Source organism: Bos grunniens, chromosome 5 (genome assembly GCF_055505025.1).
Source record: "Bos grunniens cultivar Pamir isolate PY7600 chromosome 5, Bosgru_T2T1.0, whole genome shotgun sequence".
Classification (NCBI taxonomy): domain Eukaryota; kingdom Metazoa; phylum Chordata; class Mammalia; order Artiodactyla; family Bovidae; genus Bos; species Bos grunniens.
Genome location: NC_141169.1, coordinates 68460666 through 68472753, shown reverse-complemented (window position 1 = coordinate 68472753; position 12088 = coordinate 68460666). Strand labels below are relative to the sequence as shown.

Sequence of the window (12088 nt, the reverse complement as noted above, 5' to 3'; positions counted from 1 at the left end):
ACGTGAGCACTGCTGGGCCGAGGGGGAGACTGACTTCCCACCACAGGCCTGTTTAGCACCCACATTTTAAGTCTCTTTAGGAATCTGGTGAAAAGCTAGGGTTGTTCCCACCGTAGCCATAGTGCGGAACCTGGATGGCGCTTCTCATGCACTGGGTGCCGTTCTCTTTATAGCAACTCATTTAATCTTCTCAGCAGCACCAGGAATTGGGTACTGGTTTTGCTGCTCATTTAAAAAATGACACTAAGACCCAAAGAGGTTAAATTACTTGTTCCTCGTCCAGGTAATCCCTTAGCAGTTGAGGGAGCTGGGATTTGAACCCAGGGCAGACTCGTTCAGATCTGTGCTCCTACCCTGTATTTCTCAGAAACACACGGGGTGTGTAAAGTAGTTTTCATTGTGACTTCAGCTCTGGTTTAGGCCACATGCAGGTGCAGTTGACTGTCCATCTGAGCCCGGCTCCAGCAGCTCTGTGTGTTGTGGGTACTGCCTGCAGCAGAATTCAGCTGAGTGTGGCCCACTGAGTTCAGTGCATCTTTTGAGCTGATACTTGGTTATGTGGACCTTAAAGCTGTGGTTTGTGTGGCCACATGCCTGGACATGTGTCCTGGAGGTGGCAGTGGCTGCTGAAGGACTGGAAGTGTCCTCGTGTGGGGAAGGAAAGGTAATTCACCCGGCAGAGTTCCTTTTCACTGTGTTGAGTCTCTTTCTAGGTGTTAGATCCTTTAGAGTGTGTACTGCTTACTGCTGCTGCTTTAGCCAGAGTGGTTTCCAGGGTCACTGTCTAGAAGAAGCTGGTGTGGTCCTGGTGTCTTATCTGATTTCTGGAGCAAAGATGGAAGGGAAGCACAGTGCTTTTTTGTTTTCAAAGGCCAGTAGTTGTTTCAAGTTAATCAAGATCGGACGCAAAACATCAGTGAATCTCCTTGGATATTTTAAAAAGTAAAACAAGAGTGGAGAATGGAGGAAAGAGGCCGAGATGATGTTTTCATTAAAGTTACATGTCAAATATAAATTATGTTTTATATGTACTTTAATATTGACCAGTGATTTTGTGTGATAAGCTGTATGAGTAACTGAAATTCGAGCTGAGTTATTTTTACACCGACTGTAGCACGGCCTGGTATTGCCGTCATTCATTCTGTGGTTTCCTCACCACTGGTGTCTGTTTCTCTGGTGCCTTCTCCTTAGAGAAGGGGGCGGGGAGCAGACGTTTCCCTTCACAGTGCTCTAGAGGCGATTCCAGGGGAGGACGTCTGAGACCATTAAGTTGCAGGTGAAAGCACCTGCTCGCAGCACAGGCGCCAGAGGCAGGGGTAGAATCTGGGCCACTCACGCCATAGTGTTTGTTCCCTCTGTTCGGATGAGCTGGATTCATTTACAGATTCTGGTGCAGCCCGCAGAAGCAGGCCGGTGGTGCATGTTACCTCTGCTTTTTACAGATGGGGAACCTGGCCCTCACTGTGATACAGCATTTGGGATCATTCCGTGCTAGAGCATCCCGTGCTGTAGATCATTCCGTGTCCGGCATCCTGACCGTGGGGGTTAGTCAGCCTGAGCCTGCTGCCTGACTCTGCGTCAGCACTGATCTTCTTAGGGTAGAGCGTCAGAGGGCAGGAGAGTGATGGGGACAGACCAGCCTCTCTCCCTAACGTAGTTAAAACATTAAAAAAAAACCCACCCGAAGCAAGTCATTAGGAGACCGTGTGCCTTGTTAAAGGAGGCAGTGTGATGTGGTGGTTGCAGAGCCCAGGAGCCAGTCCTGACCCAGCACTTTCTACTTTGGTGACCTGGAGCAGGATCTGTGACCTTTCTGTGCTTTGGTGGCTTCTGCTGGAAATTGGGAAGAATAATAGTGCCTCACTCCTAAGACTGCTGAGAATGAAGTGACTGTGTGGAATTCACTTCTGGCATTCAGTGGGTACCATGTGGTGTCAGCTACTGTCTTTCCTGCTCTCATTTCCAGCAGAACAATAGTAGTAGTAATAGTAGCAGCACCATGCCTGTTATTTGTAGCAGTTACCAGTGGCACCACCTCCTGCTTCCTTGTGACAACAGCGTCTTGCACCTCAGTTGAAAAATTTCAGCAGTCACTGGAGGTCTGAATATCGCTGCTGTCTGTCTCTAATTGATGCTAACTGCCCTGCCTGTGATTTTCCCAGAGGCCTCAGTGTGGTCCCCGATGAGGAGGTCATTGAAATGTACGAGGGTTCCCACGTGCCTTTGGAACAGATGAGCGACTTTTATGGGAAGGTAATGAGAAATTATTTATTTAAAGTAACTTATCTTTTTCCTTTATGAAATGTGGCCTGGTAGCTTTAGGATCTTAAACTACTAGACTCTTTGCTCACAAGGACTCAAGAAGGCAATTGAGGTTGTGTTTTGAGAGACCCTCAATTTGAGATAGGTGAGTATGTTCGAGTCGCTCTGGGTTCTTTCATGGTTCTCCTTTCTCGACCCTTCCTCCCTACCTGCTGAAGGCTCTTTGCACCTTCCTTGTAGCCCTCCCCCATTTGCCACCACCTTCCCAGGCGTGTCCCCACTCTCTGGAGGAGTCACTGGGGTCATCACTGTAGCAGCTGCTGCCTCCCCTGAGATTAAGAGCAGGCAGCACACTGCTCTGTGCCTAAGGGAGGCCTCTGCCTTTCTAACTTTTGTGGTCCTCTTTGCCTTAGAATTTTTGCTTCTTGTCCTGTTAGATGCAGTCTCTTATTTGTGTTACCAAAATGCAAGGAAGATGCCTAGCCACCTGGTAAACTTAGTCTTATAAATCGCAAGTGTTCAGGGAAAGGCTCTTTTCCAAGCTCCCATGTGGGCTTTTGACGGGGTGGGAGTGGTGGTGCTCAAATTCAGGAGAGTTAGTGGCTTTTTGTGTCATTCACATGGGCAAAAATCAATTTACTGCCTTTCCTCTGTGTATGATGAAAGAGTGTGAGCTGAAAATTGGATGGAACCCAAAGGAGAACAGAAAGGGAAGGCTGGCTAGACTTTTGAGGGGAAGTCAGGGCATTTCCTTGGAAAGCCCATTTGCACTTAGAGTGAGACATCAGCTCTGCCATGAAGGACAAGAAACAGGGTGAACTTTTTTACTTTTTTATTAGAGTTTTTCTTTCCTTGTGGGGAGGGAGCCAGATGTTGATGACCAGGATCCCCCGGGTGGATGTAAAGTCTGCTGTGGTGTTGGCTCCCTTGCTAAAGCCTCCCTCCCTGTCTGCAGAGTTCCGGAAACACCATGAAGCAGTTCATGGACATCTTCTCCCTGCCCGAGATGACCCTGCTGTCCTGTGTGAACGAGTACTTTCTGAAGAACAACATCGACTATGAACCTGTGCACCTGTACAAAGACGTCAAGGTTGTGTGGACATGGGGGGGTCACCATGCTGCACCTCTTCCAGCTCCTCAGAAGTAATAGAATCTCTGGCTTCCATTGTCAGCTGGGTGTTTGAGATCGTCCTTTGTCTCGAATCTCTTTTATTTGCCATTTAACCTTGGAAATCCTAAGAAAGGGGTTAGGAGAATTAGAAATGAGTCAAATTGTTTGTTAAAAGAAGAGGGTCCTTGTTACCTAGATTTCTGTGTGCATATACATACCCACATCATTTAAATAATTTTGTATTTATGTATTTTAATTTATGTTCACATTTACCTGTGTTTATAGATGCATTCTTTAAGCTGTCTGAGCTTTTTTTAGTACTTAAAAATGTGTTTATATATTGCTTATTTAATATATATTTTTAATGCATATTTCTAAGCATCTTTGTATATATAAAATTTAAATATCTGTATTTTTAAAAGGGGCTTCCCAGGTGGTGGACTGATAAAAAATCCACCTGCCAACACAGGAGGCTCAAGATTTGAGGGTTAAATCCCTGGGTCAGGACAATCCCCTGGAGAATGAAATGGCAACCTGCTCCGGTATTCTTGCCTGGAAAATGCCATGGACAGACTTGTGGGCTACAGTCCATGGGGTCCCAAAGAGTTGGACGTGACTGAGTGACTGAGCATGCAGACTTTTAGAAGATCTGTATATACATACTACAGTGTTTTTATTATGTGTTCATGGGTAGGTTTAAATATTGACTGCCTCAAATCATGGGTTTTAGAAAATACAGGGTGAATTACAGTTTCTCAATACCAGTTTGGTATTGTTTTAGCTAAATTTAAATATTTAATTTCCATTCTCTGTTTAGGCTCACACAGATACTTTATCTTTAAGAAGTTTTAAGAATTACTGGAGTTATGTAACGCTTAGCATTCATGAGGAAAGTTGTTTACTACAAAGTTCAGTTTTTACTATGAAGTGTTAACTACCTCTACATTTGTGTATTCAGGCACTATGTTCTGTGTTCAGGTACTGTGTTCCAGGCAGTATTTTTCTGAATGCTATATGCCTATTAATTAATCAAATCCTTACAAGAATGCCATGAGATATCATCGCCTTCATTTTACACATAGAGAAATTGAGGCACAGAAAGGCTGAGTAAGTCGCCCAAGGACATCCAGTTAGTAAGTAGCAGAGCCTGGATTTCAGGCCAGGAAGCTGCACTTCGGCTTGCTCTTAACCACTGCCTTCTGCCAATGTGCCGTTGAAACAGGCCTCTGCCGGAAGGTAATTGAGGTTGAGTTTACAATCAGGAGATGCTTGTTCCTGACAGTAAGCACCTATCAGTTTTCCAAGGTTTTGTGGTTGTTGTTTAGTCACTAAGTCATGTCTGACTCTTTTGCAACCTCATGAGTTGTAGCCCACCAGGCTCCTCTCTCCATGGGATTTCTTATGGCCCAGTTTTTCCTGCAGCCCAGTCCTCTGCTACAGGCTCCAGAAAGTTTCGATGTGCTTCCAGGAATGCCCACCTATGTAGTAGACCTGCTCAGAGCCCCCCTGAGAGCAGGGCTGTGCTTTGACACGTGCCAGGCATCAGGCTGCCGCTCTGCCAGGCTCTTCCTTGTGTCTGCCTGCTGGATCAAAGCTCTGCCTGCGTTCTGAGCTCCTTGACAGCTCCTTGCCTTTTGGTAGCACTGAAGAGAGGAGGATCCTATCCGACTGGTCTCTGCCTCTTTTTTTAGGGCACAGAATCTGTTGTTGGGGTCCAGAGAAGGGTGCAAAGAGGAAAGCAGCAGTCCTTCCTTTTGTCGGGTGACCTGAAATTACCTGGTCCTCATTTGGCATATAAATGACTGTTCATCCTGTGGGACTTCATTCAGAATTGTTCACATAAATTGCCTCCTCCAAGTGACTCTTTTGAAAATTGCACTGGAACCTGCTGCTATCACCATGGAAACTTAAGTTTCTTCCTGCCCATGATAAATGGACCAGAATGTAGATTTCATTTAGTGCCTTGGTTGCCAGGCTCTGCAGACAGACATTATCCTACATGACCTTTCGCTTGTCCTCTCACTCAGACTATCCTAGTTATACTCAGACCGATTAAAAACCTATCTTTTGACAGGATTCAATTCGGGACGTGCACACCAAAGGAATCATGTACAGAGCAATTGAAGCAGATATTGGTATGTACCAGATGTTATGTACATAACAAAAGATCAGCATTTCCTTTTGTTGTATAATTTTGTAGGCATATCACTCCAGGTGCTGAGCAGGGTCTGTAGCTCTTCTTTAAAAAAGAAAAAAATTTATTTTTGGCTATGCTGGGTCTTCATTGCTGTGTTCAGTCTTTCTCTAGCTGTGGCGAGTGGAGGCTACTCTGGTTGGGGTTCGACGGCTTCTCATTGCAGCGTCTTCTTGTTGTGGAGCAAGGGCTGTAAAGCACCCAAGATTCAGTGTGGCTCACGGGCTCTAGAGCGCAGGCTCAGTAGTTGTAGCACATGGGCTGAGTTGCTCTGTGGCATGGGGGATTTTAGCTCCCAGACCAGGGATCGAACCTGTGTCTCCTGCGTTGGCCGGCAGATTCCTAACCACTGGACCACCAGGGAAGCCCCCGAAGTACTTCTTCTGCGTGCAGTGCAGGGACCTTGCCTCCTTGCACCTCACATGTCTCCCTCCCCTTTGTCTCAGAAGTTGACATAATCCTGACTCTAGAGGAGCAGGCAGTGACAGCCACTTAAGTTTTTCCCACTTAGACTGAAGAGGCAAGGTCTTGGTTACTGATTCACTGGGCACCAGTATACCGACTTGAACCAGGCTTCTTGAAGGCCCCAGACGGTGCTGGATCCATCTGCCCCCCTTAGGAAGTGCTTGCAGATTGGCTGACTTCACCCTGAAACCCTGTGTGCATTTTCCTCTTGCTCTTTAGAAAAGTACATCTGCTACGCTGAGCAGACCCGTGCGGTGTTGGCCAAGCTGGCTGATCATGGCAAGAAGATGTTTCTTATCACCAACAGCCCCAGTAGCTTTGTGTAAGTTCTGTGTTTCCTGCCTAGTTTCTGGCTCACTTCCGATGTTCTGTGTATTTAAATAGTGGAAAATTTGAAAGAAAAAATCGCAAGAATAGTTAATCCCTTCAATGTTAGGCTAACCTGGCTGCCATGTTGTTCTAGGGACAAAGGGATGAGGTATATTGTTGGAAAAGACTGGAGGGACCTGTTTGATGTGGTCATTGTTCAGGCTGAGAAGCCCAACTTCTTTAACGATAAGCGGCGGTAAGTGTCTGTCTTTTTAGAGACCAGATTTTATTCATCTGATGCTCTGAATACTGAACTGTGTCTTGGTGATATTGTGATAATGTGTCTTGGTGAAATACAATTGGAAAGTCACAAGCATCTGACATTATAGCTTTTGATACTTAACAAACCTCCTAACAAGTAATTGGAATAAAGGTAGGATGAGTATGTACATAGCAGATAGCTTATTATTGAAACAGTTCTCGATTTAACTCAGGCTAGTCAGTCCTATGAGTCAGTCTTTAAGAAAATGATGGACAGCAGTTAGAATCCAAACTTAACATCACATAGTAAATTAGATCTCTCTCTGTGGATGCATTGTGAAGTGTAACAAAATAGCAACAACAAACCACCTGGTGAGTAGCTCCTTAAATAGAACTCTAAATGGTGCACTAAGTGTCCTTAGATTTTGCAAAACTTCTCTGCAACACAGGTTTTGCATCAAATGGAGTAAATCTCTACCCAGACTTAGATAAAGACTTTCTGCCATGGTAGCTTTGGGAAATAGAGGCATGGGAGTTTGGGTTGCACTCTTAGCATTTAGTGGTGGGTGGGGTGAGGGTAGGGTCAAGTGTTCTAAAATGTCTTTTTAACATCCTGGACTGACCTGTTCACCAAGAGTGTATTAGTCGCTCAGTTGTGTCCAGCTCTTTGTGACGCATGGACTGTAGCTCAGTCTGCCACGATCCTCTGTCCATGGAGTTTTCCAGGCAAGAATACTGGAGTGCGTAGCCATCCCCTTCGCCTAGGGATCTTCCAAGTCAGAAACAAACATAGGTCTCCCACATTGCAGGCAGATTCTCCACCATCTGAGCCACCAGGGAAGTCATCGTCCCCAAATGTCAGTGGCATTGCGAGGTACTGCACTGGGATTATAAGAATGATTCATATTTTTGTAGTAATGGCCCACATTTGAAACACTTTTACCTACATTTCTCTGTCCTGCAATAGGTAACCATGCAGTCTTCCCTGCTCTGCTAGGTGATTTATTTTTTAACAGTAACACTATATCCATGATGGGATGTGTCTTTTTTCTTTTTTCTGTTTTCAAGATCTTTTTGATGTGGACCAATTTGAAGATCTTTTTTGAATTTGTATTGCTTCTGTTTTATGTTTTGGTTTTTGGCTGCAAGGCACGTGGGAACTTAGTTTCCTGAGCAGGGCTCGAACCTGTACCCTCTTCATCGGAAGGCAAAAATCTCAACCACTGGACTGCCAGGGAAGTTCCTATGCTAGGTGATTTAAAGCTTGATAATTCGGTGTCCTGTAGTCAGTGTTGAGTGGATTAAATTCCTCTTGTGATGCTAAATTCCAGTTTCCTGAGTGTCACAGTGACTCCTGGAAGAAAAGGCAAAACCAGGAACCATGTGCAGAGACTGAGAATTTAAGAGAATGTTCAATCTGTACGTTTTAGAGTTAGATGTAGATGTGCCTGTAGCTGTAATCACTGCCTGGCTGCTTGGTCACTGATAAAATGCTCTCTGGCCTTTTCTTTTTGGATCTCAGGGAGGTGGTCAGGGGAAGGACCTCATCTCCCCTTTCACCATGGACCTCCCTCCTGTGTCATGTTTATGCACAGTGGCAGGATGATGTCTTAGATTATTAGATTTTCCCTGGAGGAACCCAGCACGGCTCACTCACTCTCACTCTAGATGTCTGGATTAAAAATCCTCTCCCTGTATTCATCCTTCTGTTATTTATGATGATGAAGGTGAAGGAACATCCATATGAGAGGATAGTATGCAGTCATTAAAAATGAGGTTTTTTTTTTTAAAGGCAGTGAACATATCTCCTGACTGTAAAAAATGATGTATGAATCACATGGGAAATTGCTCACAGCCTTGGAGAAGAGAAGATACATAGCAGTATCCAGAAATGATCCTCATTTTATATTCATAAAAAAGAGAAAGATACATAAAGACCAAAAGATATGGACTGAACTCATGTGTTTCTACCTGGGTACTGGAATTATGGATGATTTTCTTTTTCTTTATTGTATTTGTCTACATTTTCCAGATGTTTTTTGCAGTGAGTTTATATTTTTCTCACCAGAAAAGCAGTTCAAATAAGTATTACCTAAATAAAGAAAAAGGACAAATAAACCTTGTGTTTTTTTTGGAGTAGCACACCCAGGTTGAGGAATGAGGCCTTTGTTCTGTTTTTCCTATTTTCCATCATAAAATAATATGCCCGATTCTCTGATGTGTCTTATATCTAGACTGGCTGCATTTCAAATGCAAAGCTGGATGAATGTAATAAGCAGTATTTCTATAAGCTTTATTTTTGGTAAAATGTTGTCTGCATGGTTGAATAAGGTTGGAAAATCTGGGTTAAAGAAAGTTTCTTTGTAGGAGGGCTTTTCAGAACCACCAGTAACTTTTAAAGAGGGACATGTCTAGGGCACAGTGTTTTCCAGATTCATCTGACTCTGGCGTTAGTTTTTCACTAGCCCTTTCTGGGTCCCGTGGTCTGCAGCATGGGATGTTTTGCACCAGGCTGGGGAACGTGGTGGTGGGGTTTGGTTTGGGTTGTGGGGCTCGTTTCTCTCTCCGGGGAGTAACCGTGGAGTCTTTCATCCAGCACACAGCCTGCACTGCCACCACACATGGTAACGTTTCCTGTTTCTGTTGTTAGACCTTTCCGAAAAGTGAATGAGAAAGGTGTCTTACTCTGGGATAAGATCTACAAACTGCAGAAAGGCCAGATTTACAAGCAGGTATCTCGTGACCCGTCTGTCCTCTTAGTCACTGTGCTTTATGATCAGTTATAAGGATGTCACAGCTGGCATTCACTGAGGCTCACGTAGTCGGCACAGTCCTGGGGGCTCTGCTTGAATTGACTGTTTGTAACTTGGTGGCAAAATTTAAGCTTAAGTCAATGTATTTTCAATGTGCTCTGTGTGAATTAACTCAGAATTGAGCAGCTTTTAAAAAAATTTTTTTTTAAGCATTTTTTCTGTAGGATATAAAATTTAGAATGCCAGTAGTAAAATGGAAGTTTCTCTTTAAGAAGTGTTTAATCACATGGCGTTTTGCCCCAATTAGTAATTATTTCCTGATGAACTGTGTTTCAGGTACAGTTTTGATATATTTTGGTTTCACATAAAGCTCTCCCATGTCGAGTAAATGATTGAATCGCTGTCCATTTTTGTGTTACTGAAATTAGTTTTTAAAATTTTATCCTTTAAACATTTTATATTTGTATAATATTTATAACATAAAATTACAGAAGAGCATGATATAGTTTTTTTTGAACTGTGTAGTACATTCCTTGTATTATATACTGTCCAACTGGCTTATACCTGTTGTATATGTAACAGACTGATGGATTTGGCACTAAGTATATTTTCTAGGCCTGAAAGATTAGCTTGGATACAGCCATTCCCCATCTAGGAAGCTAGGGGAAGAAAATGATTAAGATGTAGCTAGCTGAAGAAAACTATTAAGAGGTAGCTAAAGCTTTGCTAAAGAATGTTTATCATGATGTTACTTACAAAATAGGTAGGAAGGTAAATGTCTAGTATCAGATAATTGATGAAACGAATCATGGGTGGGTCTCAGCTGCTGAAATTACATGGCAGGCGAATACTTATTGACATGGTCAATAAATTACAGAATATTAAATGTAAAAAAAAGATCCTTAAGAAGGTATACAATATGAATCCCTCCTGAAAAGTGCATTTGACTTAGAAGAAAGGGCTCAAAGATTTCACATAAATGTTTTTTATCTTAATATTTCGATACTTAAACTGTAAAAGCAAAAATATTTTAAGTTTAAAAAAAAAGTAGATATCTTGGGCCATGGGGTGTACAGGCCTTTTATCTGTCATATAATGCAATATAACACCTGTATTTTTCTGTTATTGCAGGGCAATTTATATGAATTTTTGAAGCTTACTGGATGGAGGGGCTCCAAAGTGTTGTATTTTGGTGACCACATATATAGTGACCTGGCGGTGAGAAATCTTATTTCCTATTTCTTTGTTGGGTACAGTGTTAGGCCCACTTATTGAGGAGTTTATTTATTATTTAAGACTATTTTCATGCTTTCATAAAAGTGAGGACTGGGCCACATTTCTTGCTGCTTTTTCTTTAATTTCTCATATTTTACCAAACCAAATGAATCAGAGTCATGAAGTAGAGGAATTTTGGGAAAATGATGGAAATTAACAATTTACTCAGGTTATCAGAAAAAAATCTTTACTCAGAAAAAAGTCTTTCCATTTAAAAAGGTCGGAAATAAATGACAGTGTTTTTTCCTTTTCCTTTCTTTATTAAGCATCAGAAACATACAAATGGTTTGTAAAAGCTTGTAAACATCAGTCTGGGTTTCTTTTGTCTGATAGCATTTTGAAAGAGTACAAAATGTAAAAAGTACAATAGCTATTTCTAGGAAATGGCTAGTAGGTGAAAATGAGGCTTTCATGCCCTTTGGAATGACTGGAGTGTCTCAGGACTTGAATTATGACTTAATTTATAATTGGCACAGGAGTGAGTGAGTCACACTTATTACCACCCTTGGTTCCTTGTGGAATGAATATATATATATATATTTATATATAAATAAAATTCATTTATACGAAGAGTGAAATACGTGACTGTATACAAAAGTGCTTAGTAAAGTAGAAACCTAAAGTGCTCCTGTCAGGATGCTGGCACTCCCAGGATGTCCGACCAAGTGCCATGGCGTCACAAGACATAGCTCTTGCTGTGTGGTCTGTGGGCCTTGAGGAGATAACTGTGACCCTGGAGGCATGTGGGTGCTTGGCCCCGTGAGGTCCCCCGCACAGAGACAGGTCCTAGTGCCGTGCGAAGCTTCACACTGCAGTTGTTTGTCCAGTGTTGTCCCCGTGACATTGGCATCACCCGGGAACTTGCTCAAACTGCACATTCTTGGCCTCACCCCGGACTTACCGAGTTATAAAGAAGCTCTGGGGTTGGGGCCCAGCCATCAGTGTTGTTCTCAGCTTTCCACGCTAAAACTTGATGTCACAGTGTTGCTGGCCTCATGGAATGAGTTGTTTCGTCTTCCTCAGTTTTTGGAAGAGTTTGAGAAGGATTGGTGTTCATTCTTTTATGTTTAATAGTGAAGCCATCCAGTTCTGGACTTTTCACTGTTGGAAGGTTTTTGATTCCTGATTCAGTCTTCTTCCTAGTAAGAGGTCTGTTCAGATCTACTAATTCTTCATGATTCAGTCTTGGTAGGTTGTGTGTTTCTAGGAATTTGTCCATTTCATCTAGATTATTCAAGTTGTTGGCATACAGTAGTTTACAGTCCTCTTTTATAATCTTTTTTTTTAATCTGTAGAATTGGTGGTAATGTCAGCACTTACATTTCTGATTTTAGTAATTTGAGTCTTCTTGTTTTCTTATCAAACTTGATGGTTTTTCAGTTTTGTTGAATTTTTTTTTGAAAAACCAATTCTTAGTTTTATTGATTTTTCTCTGTTTTTTTTATATTCTCTATTTTA

At 42.6% G+C, this 12088-nt stretch overlaps 1 protein-coding gene across 4 annotated transcripts in view; it reads left to right on the top strand.

Annotated features, from left to right (window-relative positions):
- The window catches only part of NT5DC3 (5'-nucleotidase domain containing 3), a 70949-nt gene that overhangs the window by 37574 nt on the left and 21287 nt on the right, over nt 1–12088 (top strand). For 3 of the 4 annotated variants that reach the window (XM_086401062.1, XM_086401064.1, XM_086401063.1), the window contains 7 exons: nt 2163–2253; nt 3218–3352; nt 5448–5508; nt 6252–6354; nt 6496–6597; nt 9253–9334; nt 10487–10573. In XM_086401062.1, the coding sequence (XP_086257188.1) occupies nt 2163–2253; nt 3218–3352; nt 5448–5508; nt 6252–6354; nt 6496–6597; nt 9253–9334; nt 10487–10573 (661 nt within the window). The remainder of the gene's footprint in view (nt 1–2162; nt 2254–3217; nt 3353–5447; nt 5509–6251; nt 6355–6495; nt 6598–9252; nt 9335–10486; nt 10574–12088) is intronic. The other variant, XR_015164004.1, reaches the window with a different exon arrangement.